At 41.4% G+C, this 22262-nt stretch overlaps 1 protein-coding gene across 3 annotated transcripts in view; it reads right to left on the reverse strand.

Moving 5' to 3' along the window:
• The window catches only part of DENND1A (DENN domain containing 1A), a 1020433-nt gene that overhangs the window by 415591 nt on the left and 582580 nt on the right, over positions 1–22262 (reverse strand). For all 3 annotated transcript variants that reach the window (XM_069748456.1, XM_069748457.1, XM_069748455.1), the window contains exon 12: positions 4144–4245. In XM_069748456.1, the coding sequence (XP_069604557.1) occupies positions 4144–4245 (102 nt within the window). The remainder of the gene's footprint in view (positions 1–4143; positions 4246–22262) is intronic.

Here is a 22262-nt window from a genome sequence, read left to right on the forward strand (position 1 = left end):
GTACATAGAATATGCAAGAATTATAAATATTTATATGTAATGTGAAAAAAAAAAAAAAAGAGCAAGCGGCAAACTTTTCATTAATAAAGCATAAATTATATAGGGAAGGAGTTCAAGCCTTAAACACTTGTGTCTTTCTGCTATCCTGGCGTAGTTTAGGGCTTTCAGCTGAACGGTGCTCTTTTTTACAAATTTGTTTCACGTTTATTAAAATCGAATTGTGAACGCAAAGATCCCTGACTTATCTTTGCTGTGGAAATTGTAGTATAACATATATTATTAAAGTGCATTTTGCAGATTTCTTGTATTTAAAAGAAAAAGTCGGAGCAGTTTATTGTGCTTCTCAAGGAGAAAATTACATTCTAAGTTCTTAAAGGGAATAAATCATTTTATATATTTTTTTTCTAGCCTTATTTGTTTATTGCTCTTTCTTATATTATGTTTGCATGGCAATGGTGGGAAATAGCTTACTAGAGTTGCTATACGGCAAGCAACGGGCAAGCTAGGCAAGGCCAACAGCACAAGGTTTACTCTTTTAATCATTCCCGCCAGAGATTTTTTCTTTTGCACTTTTGTCGCCTCTTCTTCTTCCAAAGGTTATTTTTATTTTTCCATTGACCTAGCCGTATGCACAATTGATTTTTCGTGCGAAGAGTTGTAGATTTGATTAATACTTTTCACTTTTACAGCACAATGTACCGGAAAATGGGAAAAGAGGATAAAGTGGTGAAAAAACCCCCACAATACTGCCACCGTTTTTTGGATTTTGCTTTCACGTCGTTCATTATGCCTTAAAAATTGCCATGAAACACGGACAGTAAAATTATGGAGATAAAGAACTTTAATGTGTGTATACAGTATATACAGTCATGGCCAAAGGTTTTGGAACCCTTGAAATTGTTCCAAAAATGAAGTATTTCTCCCAGAAAATTAATACAATTACACATGTTTGTTATACTCAGGTTTATTTCCTGTGTGTGTTGGAACAACACAAAAAAACAGAAAAGGCAAAATGGACATAATTTCACACAACCTCAAAAATGAGCGGGACAAAATTGCTGTTTCCATCCATTTCTTGGGGCTTCTTGCATTATGTTTGGAGTCATTGTCCTACTTGAAGACCCATGACCTATGACGCAAACCCAAATTTCTGGCACTGGGCACTACATTGCAACCCAAAATCCTTTTGTAATCTTCAGATTTCATGATGCCTTGCCCACATTCAAGGCACCCAGTGCTAGCGGCAGCAAAACAACCCCAAACATCTTGGACCTCCACCATATTTGACTGTAGGTACGGTGTTCTTTGCTTTGTAGGCCTCTTTCTGTTCTCGGTAAACATTAGAATGATTGGCTTTATCAAAAAGCTCTACCTTGGTCTCATCTGTCCCCAAGACACTTTCTCAGAAGGAGTTATGGATTACACAAGTAAATTTTTTTGGCAAATTGCTGTCTTCCTGGGCCTCCTGCCATAGCGTTTCATTTAACTAAAATGTCAACAGATAGTTTGCGCTGACACTGATGCACCCTGAGCCTGCAGGACAGCTTGAATTTCTGTGGAACTTGATTGGGGCTACATATCCACCATCCTGACTATCCTGCGTTCCAACCTTTCATCAACTTTTCTCTACCGTCGACGTCCGGGAAGATTAGCTACACAGTGCCAGAAGTTGTAAACTTCTTGATTATGTTGTGCACCATGGTCAAATTAGCATCAATATCTCTGGAGATGGACTTGTAACTTTGAGATTGTTGATATTTTTCAACAATTTTATTCCTCGGACAATTCCCTTCTCTTTCTGTTCTCCATGCTCAGTGTGGCGCACACAGACACAATGCAAAGATTGAGTCAACTTCTCTCCTTTATATCTGGTTTCAGGTATGATTTTCATATTGCCCACATGGGGTTTTGTGTGAAATTATGTCCAATTTGCCCTTTTTTCTGTTTTTTGTGTTGTTCCAACCCACAAAGGAAATAAATGTGTATAACAAAACATGTGTAATTGTGATTATTTTCTGTGAGAAATACTTCATTTTCTGGAACTATTTCAAAGGTGTCAACAATTTTGGTCGTGTGTGTGTGTGTGTTTGTGTGTATGCACACACATAGCTATTGAGAGAATGCGAATCAAATACAATTTTTATATTTTTTATTTAAAACTTTTTTAACCCGTTCATGACTTTGCAATTTTCCATTTCTCATTTTTTCCTCCCCATATTCCAAGAGCCATAACTTTTTTCACTTTATGGTGAAAGTGACCTGACAATGTGATTCTCCAGGTCAGTACGACAATGCAGATACCAAACATTCATTATTTTTTTTTATAGCGCGGACTTTTACGAACTTAACGAAATCAAATATGAGTATTTAAAAATGTTTTATTTTTAATGGGGCAAAAGGGGTGTGATTTGAACTTTTGTGTTGTATTTTTATATATTTTTAGTCCCCTTAAGGGACTTGAAGCTGTGATCATCTGATCTGCTTGAACTATACACAGCTCTGCATCAGCATTGCTATGTACAGTGAAAATCACAGGGGGTCATCATTGGACCCCCGACTGTCATGACAACCCATTGGCTCCCTGCGATCATGTGACAGCGCATGCTAAATCCTGCTGCCAGTGACTGACAGTGAGATTTAATTGGTTAACAGCCACGGGTGGAACTAAGGGGTTAACAACAGCGATTAGAGTGCTGTTACATTCAGATGAAGGCTATATAACACATTCGCCTGCACAATACACTTGCACCTGCAAGTGTCGTGCATCTACAGCGGATGACAGGAAGTGGATAAAACAGATTATCGATGCACAAATTCATTCATTTATGTAAAATATCCTCTTTGATGAGATTATTTATAGGTATATTATGTAACGCAGTAACAAATACGGTATTTTCATCTTCATCTAAATGGTGTAATTTGTATAATTAGAACGCATTTATCATCCACGGTGCTGTGTATATCAATGACGTATTCTTAACCTGTAAGTGAAAAGTCTAGTAAGTGCTCTATTTTAGGTTTCTCACTTCCACTTTTAAATGTGATAAATGTGACAATGTTGGAAGACATTCTTTCGCAGCTTCTTGCATTTCATACAAGTTGCTTTTCATTCGAAGAAAACAAAATAATTTTTGCAATTTGAAGGGGCTGTCGGGCCTTAAAAAGAAAACTGAAAAAAAGCTTAGAATGCTATAAAAATAAGTCATAATTACCTCACTGATCACATGGTGATCTGTTTCCAATGCATTCTGGTCCCCCGCCTGTGTCTGTACTGTATTTCCATATACTGTCATGGCCGAAAGTATTGGCAACCTTGAAATTGTTCCAGAAAATGAAGTATTTCTTCCAGAAAATTATTGCAAATACACATGCTTTGTTATATACATTTATTTCCTTTGTGTGTATTGGAACAACACACACACACACAAAAAACAGAATAAAAAAGGGAAATTGGACAGTTTGCACAAACCCCCCAAAATGAGCTGGACAAAATTGTTGGCACCTTTCCATAATTGCAGGTAAACAACTTTGTTTCAAGCATGTGATGCTCGTTCAAACTCACCTGTGGCAAGTAACAGGTGTAGGCAAAATGAAAATCACATCTGAAACCAGAAAAAAATAGGAAAAGTTGGCTCAATCTTTGCATTTTGTGTCTGTGTGTGCCACACTAAGCATGGAGAACAGAAAGAGGAGAAGAGAACTGTCTGAGGACTTGAGAACCAAAGTTGTTGAAAAATATCAACAATCTCAAGGTTAAAAGTCCATCTTCAGAGATCTTGATTTCCTTTGTCCATGGTGCATAACATAATCACGTGCTATCAATTGTAGCTTTGTGAATGTTGCAGCAAATCACTGGCTGTCAGCAGTGGTCACATTGCTACATGGCACGTGAAGGCGCTGTACTTTTCTGAAGCTGATCACATGCTGTCTAGCTACAATGGCGGCTGCAGCAATCATCGGGCTAAACAAGGTAGGGGGAAAGTACGATTAGCAGGGGAGCTGTAAGCGTTGTAAGTGAAAGTGGATCAGTAAGGTAAGTATGAGTTAGTTTTAAATTTTTTAACACTGTAAGAGGTTTTTTTTTTTTTTACATGGCTGAACAAGTAATTTCATTAAAAAAATCTGAAAGGATTAAGTACTGACCACTTCACTTGGTAGATTCTGAAGGTCATCGAAAGGAGTCTCCAAAGTGTTGGTGTCTACATTTAAAACCACTGCATCTTCCAGGCTCATACCTTTTACTTTCTGAAAGAAAAATCAAACAAATAAGTTGAGAAATGTATAAAGCCCTACTAAAAAAAATGCACAAGTAGTACAACGCTGAACAAAATAGATATAAGCGGAAGATAGACAATTTAATCAGTTGATATGCCCTATAAAGTCCACATAGAGATTAATGACTGTTCAGTGGAGAGCCATCTCTCGCGATTATCTCATTCACAGGAATGCTGGGTTCAGCCTCCAAGACAGCTTACGGAAGTGTCTTATCTTCTAGGAGAAGAAACAGATATTTCTCTTCCCCGACATCTTCTGTTGGGGCAGGGTCTTGAAGCCACCCATACACACTAGACTGTTGGGAGTTCCCGTAGAGTTTGATTGATCCTGTCAATATGGGCAGCCTTAGCTTACTTTAGTCCAATATGTATGGAGATGTTTACAGCATGAGGGCATCATAGAGGGGTTGAAACAATCCTGATAGTCCCTTATATAATTGTAAGCCTGCATCCTGTCAATCAAAACAACAACTTCTTTCAGCCAACAGCTATCTAATGTGTATGGCCAGTCTGACAGTCTGTCAGTGGTTCTGAGTCTACATAGTTATCATTAGATTTATAAACAGAAATAAGAAGAACTTGAACAAGCACACAGCTCAGGAAAGTGCGAGCTATGATTAGGAAAAAAATGCTCTGGAAGCGGTTGATGCTGGAGGCCAGGACCAGAGAATTGAGATTCTTCAGGACTGAAAAAAAGCCCTATCAAGATCTGAAAGGGAGGAGGATGGAGCTCGGCAGCTAACTGCTGCAAAGTCACCTCTGGAGAGAGGTGACTGAGATCTTATTAATTTACTGGTCTCCTAGTATTTAACAACTGTGCACTCTCAGTGAGGCTCTAGTGGTCAAACTCCATGGAAACCAACTATACACTTATATAAGGTCTCATTGCGGGTTAAAAAATATCAGACAATAAAAGCAATTTAATTGCAAACTTGCTTAATTTCATGCTATCTAACTAAAGCAGTTTCATAACATGAGAACACTCCCTTAAGGACACATGTTAGCCACCATTTAACCACATCAACATGCCGTTTTATTGCAAATTGGCACGGTTTTCAAATGCTTTAGGGAAAAGAAATAAAAGAAATCCAACTCCTTGGCGAAATCACGCTAAGACAAAGCGGTTTTGACTGTAAAGGACAAGTTAGAATTGAAAGCCAATTTTCCACATCTTGTTACAAAAAAGAAGTTTAAAGATATTGATGGAAGGGAAATATCCTAGGACATGTCTGAAGTTATTAGCATAAATGGAAAATAATTCCAGGCAAACAACAGACAAGATCCCAGCGCAGTGGAGTCAGTAAGCCAAACTTCCGACTTCATCTCCTCAATATCCATGACACCGACTCCACCAAAATGAGATCCGACTCCACAGACCTGACAGGGCTGTGGAATCGGTAAGCCAAAACTCCGACTCCTCAATTTCCATGACTCCAACTCCTCAGCCCTGCTAGATCCACTGGCATATGCCAAATGTTTGTAAACTGTTGGCAATTTGTCAATGTGATTTATGGAGATAATCACCATATGAAGCTATCTAAAATTATTAGGCTAGGGCACCATTTCCCAAACTCCAGTCCTCATGGCCTTCAACAGATCATGTTTTAAAGATATCCTTACTATTGCCCAGGTGATGGAATTATTATCAAGGCATTAGATATTGCTATAAGCTTTCTCATCTCTGCAAGTTAAGGAAATCCTGAAAACATGGTCTGTTGGGGTTTGTGAGGACTGGAGTTTGGAAAACAATGAGCTAGGGTGATGCAGTGCCCACAAGTTTCCATGAACATTACAAAAGTATCCAAAAGATAAAAAATATACACTATCGTTCAAAAGTTTAGGGTCACCCAGACAATTTTGTGTTTTCCATGAAAACTCATACTTTTATTAATCAAATGAGTTGCCAATGAATGTAAAATCGAGTCCAGACATTGACAAGGTTCAAAAAAAATATTTTTATTTGAAATAATAATGTTCTCCTTCAAACTTTGCTTTCGTCTAAGAATGCTCCCTTCACAGCAATTACAGCATTGCAGACATTTGGCATTCTAGCAGTTAATTTGCGGAGGTAATCTTGTGAAATATCACCCCATGCTTCCAGGAGCCCTTCTCACAAGTTGGTTTGGCTTGATGGGCACTTTTTGCATACCATTCGGTCAAGCTACTCCCACAACAGCTCAATGGGGTTGAGATTTGGTGACTGCGCTGGCCACTCCATTACAGATAGAATACCATCTGCCTGCTTATTCCCTAAATAGTTGTTGCATAATTTGGAGGTGTGCTTTGGGTCATTGTCCTGTTGTAGGATGAAACTGGCTCCAATCAAGCGCTGTCCACAGGGTATGGCATGGCGTTGCAAAATGGAGTGATAGCCTTCCTTATTCAATATCCCTTTTACCTTGTACAACTCTACCGGTTTACCAGCACCAAAGCAACCTCAGACCATCACATTACCTCCACCATGCTTGACAGATGGCGTCAGACAATCTTCCAGCATCTTTTCAGCTGTTCTGCATCTCACAAATGTTCTTCTGTGTGATCCAAACACCTCAAACTTGAATTCGTCTGACCATAACACTTTTTTCCAATCTTCCTCTGTCCAATGTCTGTGTTCTTTTGCCCATATTAATATTTTCCTTTTATTAGCCAGTCTCAGATATGGCTTTTTCTTTGCCACTCTGCCTTGAAGGCCAGCATCCCGGAGTCGCCTCTTCACTGTAGACGTTGACACTGGCGTTTTGCGTGTACTATTTAATGAAGCTGCCAGTTGAGGACCTGTGAGACATCGATCGCTCAACTACAGACTCTAATGTATTTGTCTTGTTGCTCAGTTGTGCATCGGGGCTTCCCACTTCTCTTTCTACTCCGGTTAAAGACTATTTGTGCTCTCCTCTGAAGGGAGTAGTACACACTGTTGTAGGAAATATTCAGTTTCTTGGCAATTTCTCGCGCGGAATAGCCTTTATTTCTAAGAACAAGAATAGACTGTCGAGTTTCACATGAAAGTTCTTTTTTTCTGGCCATTTTGAGAGTTTAATGGAACCAACAAATGTAATGCTCAAAATTCTCAACTGCTCAAAGGAATGGTCAGCTTTATAGGTTCTCTGATCAGCCAAACTGTTTTCAGCTGTGCTAACATACTTGCACAAGGGTTTTCAAGGGTATTCTAACCATCCCTTAGCCTTCTTACACAGTTAGCAAACACAAAGTACCATAAGAACACTGGAGTGATGGTTGAAGGAAATGGGCCTTGTCACGGATCCCTACTCCATGGTGACACTAATTCGTCACGTGCCTGCTCTCACACGTGACTTGGGGTTGTGCCTGCAAGGGTTAATCTATCTCCCCACTCTCAGTCCAGCATTCAACCTCTGTCCTATGCTGCAAGGGGAGCATAAATCACACACCGACCCAGGCCACAAACCCGCTCATAAGCGCTGCCACCACTCACCGAATACACGGGCGATCAGTCCCAGAAATAATAATACTAATAAAAATATGTCTATCACTCATAAGGCTCACACACCTTAGGCTATGGATTCTTTTAGAACATTCATGGTTCAACTTGTTAAAGTTTTATACTTTAACCCCTTCCCGACCTTTGACACAGCGTATGCGTCATGAAAACCCGTGCCAATCCGACCTGTGACACAGCATATGCGTCATGGCCGGATTGGGCTCCTGCAGGCCGGGTGAAAGGGTTAACTCCAATTTCACCCAGACTGCAGGGACAGGGGGAGTGGTAGTTTAGCCCAGGGGGGGTGGCTTCACCCCCCCCGTGGCTACGATCGCTCTGATTGGCTGTTGAAAGTGAAACTGCCAATCAGAGCGATTTGTAATATTTCACCTAAAAAACTGGTGAAATATTACAATCCAGCCATGGCCGATGCTGCAATATCATCGGCCATGGCTGGAAACACTTACGTGTTATGACCTGGTGGTTAGGACAATAATGGACCTGATGATCAAGAGCACCCGGAAAGATCTGATAGCAACAAAAACACGGGACAAGCTCTGGGAAGTGGAAACTCTGCTGACCGCAATCCCTAATCCTATCACACACACTAGAAATAGCCGTGGATTGCTCCTAACGCTCCCTATGCAACTCGTCACAGCCTCAGAACTAGCTAGCCCTAAGAAACGAAAATAAAGCCTACCTTGCCTCAGAGAAATTCCCCAAAGGAAAAGGCAGCCCCCCACATATAATGACTGTGAGTTAAGATGAAATCACAAACATAGAGATGAAATAGATTTAGCAAAGAGAGGCCCGACATACTGGACAGACAGAGGATAGAAAAGGTCACTTTGCGGTCAGCACAAAAACCTACAAAAAGCCACGCAGAGAGTGCAGGGAAAAAAAACCTTCCGCACCGACTAACGGTGCGGAGGCGCCCCTCTGCGTCCCAGAGCTTCCAGCAAGCAAGGCAATATTCACAATAGCAAGCTGGACAGAAAAAATAGCAAACAGGAAAATAGCAAAGAGGAACTTAGCTTCTGCTGGAGTAAACAGGTAACAGAACGATCCAGGAGCGAACTAGACCAATAGTACAACATTGACAGCTGGCATGGGGCAAAGATCTAAGTGGAGTTAAATAGAGCAGCCCACTAACGACTTAGCCTCGTCACCTGTGGAAGGAAACTCAGAAACACCCACAGCCACCAGAGGAAGTCCAAGGACAGAACCAGCCGAAGTACCATTCACGACCACAGGAGGGAGCCCGACAACAGAATTCACAACACTTATGTGCCCCACCCCACCGATCGCCCCCCAGCCCCCCGATCTGTGGTCCGCTCCCCTCCGTCCTGTGCTCCGCTCCTTCGTCCTCCTGTCCGCTCCCCCCGTGCTCCAATCCCACCCCCCATGCTCCAATCCACCCCCCCGCACACCGATCCACCCGCCCGCACACCGATCCACCCGCCCGCACACCGATCCACCCGCCCGCACACCGATCCACCCCCCATGCTCCAACGCCCCCCGCTTGCCCTGATCTCCCCCCTTATACTTACCGAACCTCCCGGGGTCCGTCCGTCTTCTTTACTGGGCGCCGCCATGTTCCAAAATGGCGGGCGCATGCGCAGTGCGCCCGACGAATCTGCCGGCCGGCAGATTCGTTCCAATGTGAATTTTGATCACTGTGATAAAACCTATCGCAGTGATCAAAATAAAAAAAAACAGTAATTGACCCCCCCCCCCCCCCTTTGTCCCCCATAGGTAGGGACAATAATAAAAAAAATAATTTTTTTTTTCCCCACTAAGGTTGGAGTTAGAACTAGGGTTAGGGTTAGGGGTAGGGTTAGGGGTAGGGTTTCGGTATGTGCACACGTATTCTGGTGCTCTGCGGATTTTTCCGCAGCGGATTTGATAAATCCACAGTGCTAAACCGCTGCGGATTTATGGCAGATTTACCGCGGTTTTTCTGCACATTTCACTGCGGTTTTACAACTGCGATTTTCTATTGGAGCAGTTGTAAAACCGCTGTGGAATCAGCAGAAAGTGACATGCTGCGGAATGTAAACCGCTGCGTTTCCGTGCAGTATTTCCGCAGCATGTGTACAGCGATTTTTGTTTCCCGTAGGTTTACATTGAAATGTAAACCCATGGGAAACTGCTGCGGATCCGCCGCTTTTTCCGCAGTGTGTGCACATACCTTTAGAATCAGGCTATGTGCACACGGTGCGGATTTGGCTGCGGATCCGCAGTGGATTGGCCGCTGCAGATTCGCAGCAGTGTCCCATCAGGTTTACAGTACCATGTAAACATATGGAAAACCAAATCCGCTGTGCCCATGGTGCGGAAAATACCGCGCGGAAACGCTGCGTTGTATTTTCCGCAGCATGTCAATTCTTTGTGCGGATTCCGCAGCGTTTTACACCTGATCCTCAATAGGAATCCGCAGGTGAAATCCGCACAAAAAACACTGGAAATCCGCGGTAAATCCGCAGGTAAAACGTAGTGCCTTTTACCCGCGGATTTTTTAAAAATAGTGCGGAAAAATCTCACACGAATCCGCAACGTGGGCACATAGCCTTAGGAATAGGGTTGGGTTGGAATTAGGGTTGTGGTTAGGGTTAGGGGTGTGTTGGGGTTAGGGTTGTGGTTAGGGTTACGGCTACAGTTGGGATAAGGGTTAGGGGTGTGTTGGGGTGTGTTGGCGTTAGAATTGAGGGGTTTCCTGTTGTGAATTCTGTTGTCGAGCTCCCTCCTGTGGTCATGAATGGTACTTCGGTGAGTTCGGTCCGTGGGCTCCCTCTGGTGGCTGTGAGTGGAGCTGCTGCTTCTGAGGTTCCTTACACAGGTGACGTGCTTTATCCTTTGGTTTGCTTCTCTATTTAACTCCACTCAGATCGTTACTCCATGCCAGCTGTCAATGTTTTAGCATTGGTTCAGTTCGCTCCTGGATCTGTCTGGTGTCCTGTCTTCTCCTGCAGAAGCTAAGTTCCTGATTGTTATTATTGTTCTTGTTTCTTTGTCCAACTGGTTATCTTGTTTTTGTCTTGCTAGCTGGAAGCTCTGGGATGCAGGGTGGCACCCCCGCACCGTGAGTCGGTGCGGAAGACCGTTTTGCACACTCTGCATGGTCTTTTGTAGGTTTTTGTGCTGACCACAAAGATTCCTTTCCTATCCTCTGTCTATTTAGTAAGTCGTGCCTCCCTTTGCTGAAACCTATCTCATTTCTGCGTTTGTGACTTCCATCTTTACTCACAGTCATTACATGTGGGGGGCTGCCTATTCCTTTGGGGAATTTTTCTGAGGCAAGGTAGGCTTTATTTTCTTCTCTAGGGCTAGCTAGCTCTTAGGCTGTGACGAGGCGCCTAGGGAGCGTCAGGAGCTCTCCACGGCTATTTCTAGTGTGTGCGATAGGATTAGGGATTGCGGTCAGCAGAGCTCCCACATCCCAGAGCTCGTCCTGTATGAGTTTAACTATCAGGTCGGGTGCTCCTAACCACCAGGTCATAACAGTTTCCACTGCTTAGGCACATCAGGGGGTCTCCAAACGCAACATGGCGCCACCATTGATTCCAGCCAATCTTTTATTCAAAAAGTCAAATGGTGCTCCCTCCCTTCCGAGCCCCGACGTGTGCCCAAACAGTGGTTTACCCCCACATATGGGGTACCAGCATAGTCAGGACAAACTGTGCAACAATTACTGGGGTCCAATTTCTCCTGTTACCCTTGAGAAAATAAAAAATTGCTTGCTAAAACATCATTTTTGAGGAAAGAAAAATGATTTTTTATTTTAATGGCTCTGCGTTGTAAACATCTGTGAAGCACTTGGGGGTTCAAAGTGCTCACCACATATCTAGATAAGTTCCTTGGGGGGTCTAGTTTCCAAAATGGGGTCAATTGTGGGGGGTTTCTACTGTTTAGGCACACCAGGGGCACAGCAAACGCAACGTGACACCCGCAGACCATTCCATCAAAGTCTGCATTTCAAAAGTCACTACTTCCCTTCTGAGCCCCGACGTGTGCCCAAACAGTGGTTTACCCCCACACATGGGGTATCAGCGTACTCAGGAGAAACTGGACAACAACTTTTGGGGTCCAATTTCTCCTGTAACCCTTGGGAAAATAAAAAATTCTGGGCTAAAAATTATTTTTGAGGAAAGAAAACGTATTTATTATTTTCACGGCTCTGCGTTATAAACTTCTGTGAAGCACTTGGGGGTTGAAAGTGCTCACCACATATCTAGAATAGTTCATTTCGGGGTCTAGTTTCCAAAATGGGGTCACTTGTGGGGGGTTTCTACTGTTTAGCCACATCAGGGGCTCTGCAAACACAACGTGACGCCCGTAGAGCATTCCATCAAAGTCTGCATTTCAAAACTTCACTACTTCACTTCCGAGCCCCGACGTGTGCCCAAACAGTAGTTTACCCCCACATATGGGGTATCACCGTACTCAGGAGAAACTGGACAACAAATATTGGGGTCAAACTTCTCCTGTTACCCTTGGGAAAATAAAAAATTGCGGGCTAAAAAATCATTTTTGAGAAAAGAAATTTTTTTTTTTTTTCATGGCTCTGCGTTATAAACTTCTGTGAAGCACTTGAGGGTTCAAAGTGCTCACCACACTTGAGTTTCCAAAATGGGGTCATTTGTGGGGGATCTCCAATGTTTAGGCACACAGGGGCTCTCCAAACGAGACATGGTGTCCGCTAATGATTGGAGCTAATTTTCCATTTGAAAAGCCAAATGGCGTGCCTTCCCTTACGAGCCCTGCCGTGCGCCCAAACAGTGGTTTACCCCCACATATGGGGTATCTGCGTACTCAAGACAAACTGGACAACAACATTTATGGTCCAATTTTTCCTATTACCGTTGGCAAAATAGGAAATTCCAGGCTAAAAAATCATTTTTGAGGAAAGAAAAATTATTTTTTATTTTCATGGCTCTGCGTTATAAACTTCTGTGAAGCACCTTGGGGTTTAAAGTGCTCAGTATGCATCTAGATAAGTTCCTTGGGGGGTCTAGTTTCCAAAATGGGGTCACTTGTGGGGGAGCTCCAATGCATAGGCACACAGGGGCTCTCCAAACGCGACATGGTGTCCGCTAACAATTGGAGCTAATTTTCCATTCAAAAAGTCAAAAGGCGCGCCTTCCCTTCCGAGCCCTGCCGTGTGCCCAAACAGTGGTTTACCCCCACATATGAGGTATCGGCGTACTCGGGAGAAATTGCCCAACAAAATTTAGGATCCATTTTATCCTATTGCCCATGTGAAAATGAAAAAATTGAGGCGAAAAGAAATTTTTTGTGAAACAAAAAGTACTTTTTCATTTTTACGGATCAATTTGTGAAGCACCTGAGGGTTTAAAGTGCTCACTAGGCATCTAGATAAGTTTCTTGGGGGGTCCAGTTTCCAAAATGGGGTCACTTGTGGGGGAGCTCCAATGTTTAGGCACACAGGGTCTCTCCAAACGCGACATGGTGTCCGCTAACGATGGAGGTACTTTTTCATTCAAAAAGTCAAATGGCGCGCCTTCGCTTCCGAGCCTTACCATGTGCCCAAACAGTGGTTTACCCCCACATGTGAGGTATAGGTGTACTCAGGAGAATTTGCCCAACAAATTTTAGGATCCATTTTATCCTGCTGCCCATGTGAAAATGAAAAAATTGAGGCTAAAAGAATTTTTTTATGAAAAAAAGTACTTTTTCATTTTTACGGATCAATTTGTGAAGCACCTGGGGCTTTAAAGTGCTCACTATGCACCTAGATAAGTTCCTTGGGGCGTCTAGTTTCCAAAATGGGGTCACTTGTGGGGGAGCTCCAATTTTTAGGCACACGGGGGCTCTCCAAATGTGACATGGTGTCCGCTAAAGAGTGCAGCCAATTTTTCATTCAAAAAGTCAAATGGCGCTCCTTCACTTCCAAGCCCTGCCGTGCGCCCAAACAGTGGTTTACCCCCACATATGAAGTATCAGCGTACTCAGGACAAATTGGACAACAACTTTCGTGGTTCAGTTTCTCCTTTTACCATTGGGAAAATAAAAAAATTGTTGCTGAAAGATCATTTTTGTGAGTAAAAAGTTAAATGTTCATTTTTTCCTTCCATGTTGCTTCTGCTGCTGTGAAGCACCTGAAGGGTTAATAAACTTCTTGAATGTGGTTTTGTGCACCTTGAGGGGTGCAGTTTTTAGAATGGTGTCACTTTTGGGTATTTTCAGCCATATAGACCCCTCAATCTGACTTCAAATGTGAGGTGGTCCCTAAAAAAAAATGGTTTTGTAAATTTCGTTGTAAAAATAAGAAATCGCTGGTCAAATTTTAACCCTTATAACTTCCTAGCAAAAAAAAATGTTGTTTCCAAAATTGTTCTGATGTAAAGTATACAAGTGGGAAATGTTATTTATTAACTATTTTGTGTCACATAACTCTCTGGTTTAACAGAATAAAAATTCAAAATGTGAAAATTGCGAAATTATTGAAATTTTCGCAAAATTTCCGTTTTTATCACAAATAAACAGAATTTATTGACCTAAATTTACCACTAACATGAAGCCCAATATGTCACGAAAAAACAATCTCAGAACCGCTAGGATCCGTTGAAGCGTTCCTGAGTTATTACCTCATAAAGGGACACTGGTCAGAATTGCAAAAAACGGCAAGGTCTTTAAGGTCAAAATAGGCTGGGTCATGAAGGGGTTAATAACAAAAGGGTCAGTGCTCACAATAAGAAAAGGTATAAAAATATGATAATAAAAAGACATACAACTTATGCAAAACAGTATCAAAATAAACAGGAGAAAACTTACAGAAAATCATCTAACTGGTAGTTGCTTCTGCTCCCTGAGGGGGGGGGGGGGGGGTGAATGGAGTTGGTGGAACACATCAGCTTCTCAGGCTGCCCTCACATGTGAACACAATTCTCTGTTGGCAGCCTAAATTTATAACTTTGGTCTGAGGTCAGGTTTCTAGACCGGCCCCTCAGGTTAATATCATAATTGCGGGCTGTTTGATTGGCCACGGCCGCACTACTAATGAATATATTATTTTCTCTTTTGAGACACTTGTGAAAAGGTTCTCAGGAATAGATCACCTCAGGCCGCAATTAGCATCTCCCCTCCAAGACCAAGAAGTGCCAAATGTTACCTTCTTCTTGGCTCTATCTAGACGTCCTGGTGAGATATGGAGACAGAATTTCTACTAGTCCCGAGGAAGTACCTATTAACACCTAGGTGCGACTTGCCTTCAGGACAGATGTTACATTATCACTAGTCACACATATAACCCTAGACATATGTCACTACACACATAGATATATACATACATATTTGTTATGAACTGGTGGTTTAGGAGCAACATGGGATGAGCTCTGAAGGAGGTGGTACCTGTACTGACCGCAGTTCCTAAGCTTAACACAATACTAGAAGTAGCCGTGGAATGTTCCTGTCACTCCCTAGACATCTCGTCACAGCCGGAGAACTAACTACCCCTAAAGATAGAAATAGGAAAGCTATCTTGCCTCAGAGAAAATCCCCAAAGGATAGACAGCCCCCCACAAATAATGACTGTGAGTGGAGAGGGAAATGACATACGTAGAATGAAACCAAGATGTAGCAAAGGAGGCCAGTCTAGCTAGATAGATAGAACAGGACAGAATACTGTGCGGTCAGTATTAAAAAAAACTAGAAAAATCCACCACAGAGTTTACAAAAATCTCCACACCTGACTAAAGGTGTGGAGGGTAAATCTGCTTCCCAGAGCTTCCAGCTTAACTGAATAAATCCATACTGACAAGCTGGACAAAAAACATAGACTGTACAGAACAATTAAGTCCACAGCATGTGGACAGAAAAGAGCAAAGCAAGGACTTATCTTTGCTGAACTGGTCAGGATATCAGGGAAATCCAAGCAGAGATGTGAATCCAACCAGGAACCATTGACAAGTGGCATAAGCTGAAGGAAAGAGCCAGGCTAAATAGCTGAGCAGAATAGACAATCAGTGGAAGCAGCTGCTGACTGCTAAATCCAAGGAGCAGCCATTCCACTTAAAACCACCGGAGGAAGCCCAAGAGCAGAACTCACAAAAGTGCCACTTAGAACCACCGGAGGGAGACCAAGAGCGGAATTCACAACACATATTTCACCACAGGCCTCTATACACCTATGAAGATATTGCATTACAAACCAGACGTTTGCAGCTAGAATAGTCATTTACCACATTAACAATATATAGAGTGTATTTCTGAATCATTTAATGTTAGCTTCATTGGAAAAAACTCTGCTTTTCTTTAAAAACTAAGGAAATTTCTAAGTAACCCTAAACTTTTGAAGGCAGTGTACATACGAAGTCCAAAATTGTTGGACTGTATATACCACTGGATGCTTGCAACTTTTCCAAAGTTTTCGATAATTCCATGATTTTACCATTACGTGCACCTAGTGTCATTGAGTCCTAAAAGTCTATTGCCATGAGCAGAAAGATAAGAAAAAGCAGCAACAGGAGGAGTGTGCCAAGAGGAGTAATGTACAAAAAGCAGCAGAAGCTGCAATCACATAGAAACGATAGCAACCATCTTTGCTTTTATCTGCATGTGAACGAGGGTAAAGAGATGGTCGGCATATAGCAAAACCACAATATAGAAACAGAAAATTCTAAGTGTCCTGAGCCAGATATATGGTAGATGTCATTTTAGAATGAGTTCCACATTACTGTACTTCCTCAGCAGTTCATATAAAGTGATATAAATTATGTGAGATAAGACGTCTCTTTTTGTTTCAACTCACAGAATAATAAATTTCAGAAATTGGACAAGATTCACAAAATTTCAATTTACAGCTGTGAAAAATGTGCAACTCATTCTTGTATATTGCTCGTGTGAAGAAGTCAGCAGCCGCTATTGATATTGATCTGTAAGGATGCTTTCACCTGGATATAATGCTGTGTGATTTTTGTTTCTTTTTTAATGTTTGATCTCCCAAAAAGAGAGTTACCGTATATTATTTTTGACTCCCTCCTTGGAGACCTATTAGGTTCATGACATTCCTTGTGAGATGAGAATACCATTGAATTAACACAGATAGTTTATGACACTGCACTCTATTAATGGGCATGGTTTCAGAAGATTTTGTGATCTTCCATTGCTAGAAGCTCATATCCAGAACAGACCATCTATAAATCGCCAGGCCACATAACCCAATAGAAATATATTCCCTTAAAAGGATTATATAGAAAGAATGATCTTTAGACGTGTTGAGCATATATATCTTACTAATGTGTGCAGAGTGGCACTATATCGGAAGTCTGGGACACCTTTGTAAATAAAAGAATATTAGAATTGGTATTTAGTAATATTTTTAGCATATCTATTTTTTTCTATTTAGTGAGCAAGACCTTTAAAGGGAATCTGTTAGCAGGTTTTTCCTAAGTAATCTTAAGTAATCTTAAGACTCCATGAGTTAGGGGGTTAAAATACAGATTTCAGCGATGCCTCGCTAATCAAGCTCAGTGGTTTGGTTGGTTTGCAATCATTGTTTTAGCACCTGTAGCTTATTATTATTACTGGGACAGAGCAGTGTGTGCCTCCTGGTCTGACATGCCTCCTCCTGTGATAGGCAGCTTACTGTCTATGCACATTGTATATACAGAGCCTGGTGTGGGCGGGGATAGCTGTGATGTGGGTGGGGTTAGCTTCCTCAGCTCTGCTTCATTCTAAATCTAAAAGCTCTGATTGTGTCAAAAAGGATGCACCCAGTAAACTAAATGAAACATCATTGGATGCAGCTTCTTTTTGCCTACATCGTGCTGCTCCCAGATGGGGTAGCAAAAAACTGCTGACATATTCAGATGAACATTGACAATTGTTTCATTGGCTACATCAAGGAAGAATGAGCTGTAACATCCAATCCATACCATGGAAAAGAAAGGTGCCATTTCTAAAAGACACCAGCCATGTTTTTCTAATACTTCTCTCAATAAAGACCACCCACTGGACATTAAAGATGCTGCTCTACTGAACTGGACCCCATTTGTACGGCACAGTCTCAATGAAATAACTCGGAAAATAATTGGCTGGAAGAATCTTCCAATTGATTACTGTGGGTTGCAGAAACTAGACTCAATGTGGTCGGCTCATTGCGATGAAGGATGTCTTTATAAAAGTTTTTCAAAGGGGTTGTTCGATACTTATTATTGATGTCTTATTCTTAAGACAGGTCATCAATATCAGATTGGTGAGCTGTTCTCTGTACTGGTGGCAGGCGGATGTTCTCAGTTGCAGTGTGGAACTACACAGCTCCGTCAACTATATAGTTGTTGCGGTCAGGCAGGTACTGCACATCACGCCTATTCAGCTGCTTAGGAATGGATCTGTAGTACCACACTTTCCACTATACAGTTGAGGGAGCTGTACAGTTCCGCTCCGCAACTGATCACTTTCAGCCGGCACAGAGATCGGCTGATTGACAGGGGGTGCGGAGTGTCAACCCTCACAGATCTGATATTGATTATCTAACCTAAGGATAGACCATCAATGTAAAGTACCAGGAAACCCCTTTAAATACAACATTGTTTATAGAATGAATAATGCAAACATACAGTATGAAAAATACAGGACAAAAAAAAAAATACTATGCAAAACACTTAACTTTAGAAAAAGGTCACAGTTTATTTTTTGTATATTTTGTGTCAAAATAAATGTTAATAAAAACCCTTAGGGATTAGAATGAAGCCATGCGATCCCCTCGCCGGTCCATTGGGGCACAGGGAGTGGACTTATATCTCACTTGCTTAATTCCCTAAAGTTGAGGTTAAAAGGGAGCAATGCTTTAATCTCAAGGAAGCGAGCGGTAAATGATACTTAACTCACTGTCTCATAGGGAAACTCCGAGAAGAACTTGAAACCAGCACACAGATTCCAAAAGACCTTCAGGATGTTTCTTAAGACATCTCAGGTTGCAAGTGTTGCCTTAAATATCTAATAATGCACAGAGAAAAGTTTACGTAGGGGCCTCCAAGTGCATGTTAATGCCGCAGATGGAAAACTTCTCCACCTGGTCAGTCACATGCGCATACATGAAAGAAATTGAACTAAAAAACAGACATACCAGTTATCGAGGTTACGATAAGATTCTGCTTATAAGCAATAGCCATGACAGATTTTAAAAAGTATTAAAGCTCTGCTGTTTTCCCTCTGTGCTTGTATCATCGTCCAGGGCGTACATAATCAATACACTCATTCCATCACTCCAAAAAAATTCATAGGATGCTAAGCAAAGGCATAAAGCTGCACAAAGAAACACATATACAACCGACCTTGAGATAGATTTACCAAGCTAAATGCACCAACATTCGGGAGTCATTTGTACAAAAAAAATTAGTTTGTGGGACCCTTGGGCGACAGAGTCCCAGTGGGACCCTTTTTTGCTTTCAATTTTTCCTTCTCACCTTTCAAGAGTTATAACTTCGATTGATAGAGTTGTATCTTGCTTTTTGCAGTACAAACTGCAGTTCTTGTCATTACCATTTTTGGCACCTTATACAGTAACTTTCTGATATACTTTTATTCCTTTATTTTTTATGGGCAAAGTGACTATAAAAACAGTGTTTCTGCCATTTATTTTTGTTTGTTTTGTTGCTCACAGTTTGGGATGAATCTAAATATTGTGATATTTTATTAGTTCGGACAGTTACGTTCACAACAATTTGAAATACTATGTTCACTTGTTATTTGTATTTACATTCCAATGAAAAACTGGTGATTTTAACTTTTATACTTTTATATTTTTTTTTATTAATTTTACTTTTTTTAAACTTTTTTTTGTATTCCTGTAGTTCCTTTAGAAGACTTGAACCTGCAACCGCTTGCACAATACAATGCGGTACTGTTATATTGAAGTGTATTTTCAAAGTTATCGATCTCTTATGAAGCCCAGCCACATAGATCAGTAAACTTGACAGATACTGGGGCCTACAAAACTCGGCTGGCTAACTTGAAAACACATTGCTTATAGGCATTGAAAGAAACACCACCCACCACTTCCAACCTCTTAAACTACACTGTGACACCTAATGGGATAAACTGCTAGACATCTTTCCCATTGCGTGGGCTCAGTTCCTATACCCACACCATAGATGTTGTACATGTATGGTGAATATCGCCTATGGAAATCTGGGCCGAGTGAGATCCCAACATGTGGTGGGCCCTGATGATACTTGAATAGTTTTGCCAGGTGGTGATGCCGACCCTGCCTACATGCTGTGCCTCAAATCTAACCTGCTTTAGAAACTTTCAATATCTTCACTAAAGAGGCATTTCTTCACTGAAAAGTGGGCATTGTTTGAAATGGGACACTGTGCATCAAAATACTGGAGCACAAATTCTGGAGCAAAATAATCCAACCGATAGTTGTTTCTAATATTCTTCTACACAACCTAATAAAGGGATTTTCTATGCCCGTTGAGCATATAAAGAGAAATAATAGAAGTCACCAAGACAATCTGCCCCTATTGGGGCTCATAATCTAAATTTCCTATCAGTATACATTTGGAGTGTGTGTGTTGAAACCAGAGAATCCAGAGGAAACCCACGGGAGAACATACACAAAGTCCTTGTAGATGTGGCAGAATTTGAACCCAGGAACCCAGCCCTACAAAGCAACAGTGATAACCACTGAGCCACCAAACAGTGCTAACCACTGAGCCACCGCGGTGCACTAATCATTGTGTGGCTACTGTAGCGAGTGAGAATCGCCTATGTGTCACTGGATCAGAATGTCTTATGTTTGTATAAATATTCGTTAGACATTTCAGATAAAAATCTGTTCCTAAGCGTATTATAAGAGCACTGTTTAGTTGCAGACAAATATTTCAGTTTCATCACTTAGTCTGAACTTTAACACATTAAAGCTGGTTCATTACGATACAGACTAATCAAAAATATGTTATTTCACATTTCAACTCTGTGTGTGCGGCGTATGTGCTAGGACAGCTCCCAAAAGATGCCGAAACAGCGCTCGTTTGGTATCCACGGGAGAGAAGTTTCTTTTTACACTTTTCTTATTATAAACAGGGTAGGAAAACTTTTTCCCCTTCTTAAACGGAGGTGTCCTGCAAAAAAAGTGCAGCCTTGTAGGCTCTTCAGAACCTCAAAAATAGATTTATTAAAGTCAAGAAATATAAAAGGGAAAGTCCACATGGGATGGATTTTACCTGTGGATCTGTAAATCTGGATAGAAATTCAGCAGCAGGCAAGGAAATGAGATTTTCCAAATCTCCTCCACGTGCCGCAAATGTATAAACTTCACAGCATGTTCATTTCAGCTGCGGAATGAGTATGGCTTTGTCAAGGATTTTCCCGCCTGAGTTCATTGGGGATGTAAGAATCTGTCATCAAAATTCGCTAGAAATCTAGTGTTGTGGTTCTTATTTCAGATTTCAAGTGGATCCAACATAAAATCTACAGGAGCGAGGAATCTTATAAAACTTGATAAGTTGAATTTTTATTTTACTAATATGCTGAAGTGTCCATACCGATCTCTATGGTTAGCGCTTTTTGCCATTTCACCTTACACCCAGGGTTATCAATGGGAAAGGCTAGAGCAAAAATCCGACAGGTGAGTGATATGGGATTGGGAAGGCGAGTAACTGGTCTTCATTCTATTTTAGACCACTGGGTTTTAATCCGCAACAAGAAAATATGCACAATATGGAGAGTATTTGTCTTGTGGATTTCCCTGTGTATTCTAGGCTAATTTGCAGCAGAGGTCTCAGCAAAAAATGGGACCTGCATGCACCTGATAATAAACGGAAACTGTCAGCAGGACTTCACCCCCCGCAAACTATGCATATGTGCATGTAGCTCTTTTAAAAACAACTCCAGCAATACCTGTACATGGCCAGTCCGTTCCTCCATAAGTTATAAACCATAATTCAAATTGATGTGCATATGAGGCTTAAGAGAAATTTGTAGATCTGAAGCATCTGTCACTCCAACTCTATTCCCCGCCCAGCTCCACCGCCTCCTGCTTGGCTGATAGTCTCTATGTTGTTTGACTTCAGGCAAAGAATCCATCAGTCAAGCAGGAGGCGGTGGCACTGAACTGGAAATAGAGCTGGAGTGACAGTGCCTTCACATCTACACATAGCTTATAAGACTTACTTTCAAATCAATTCAAACACTGATTTCTTAGTATCTACAAATTTGAGAAAGAACTGGTAGCTTCATAAAACTGTATGGGTTTATTGAAAATCCATAAAAAAAAAATCATCATTAAACAGGAGAGGAAAGTGGACATTGATGTTACTATGGCAAAGTGACTTTCACATGTGATGTATGTATTTCATTAATTAAATTAATGATGTATTAGAGGTGAGTGTTCACGTAGTTTTAAAGGAAATCTGTCACACTTTTTAAGTTTTGATGTTAATAATTTCAGCATACAGGTGAAATTAGTCATATCTGTATGCCTCTTCGAGATGCTCTGCCCAGAAGAGAAGACTGCCTCCGGTCTTCATTATATAGTTTTTCTCCTTCCCTTCTCTTCAGAT

This window comes from Ranitomeya imitator, chromosome 2, assembly GCF_032444005.1.
Source record: "Ranitomeya imitator isolate aRanImi1 chromosome 2, aRanImi1.pri, whole genome shotgun sequence".
Classification (NCBI taxonomy): domain Eukaryota; kingdom Metazoa; phylum Chordata; class Amphibia; order Anura; family Dendrobatidae; genus Ranitomeya; species Ranitomeya imitator.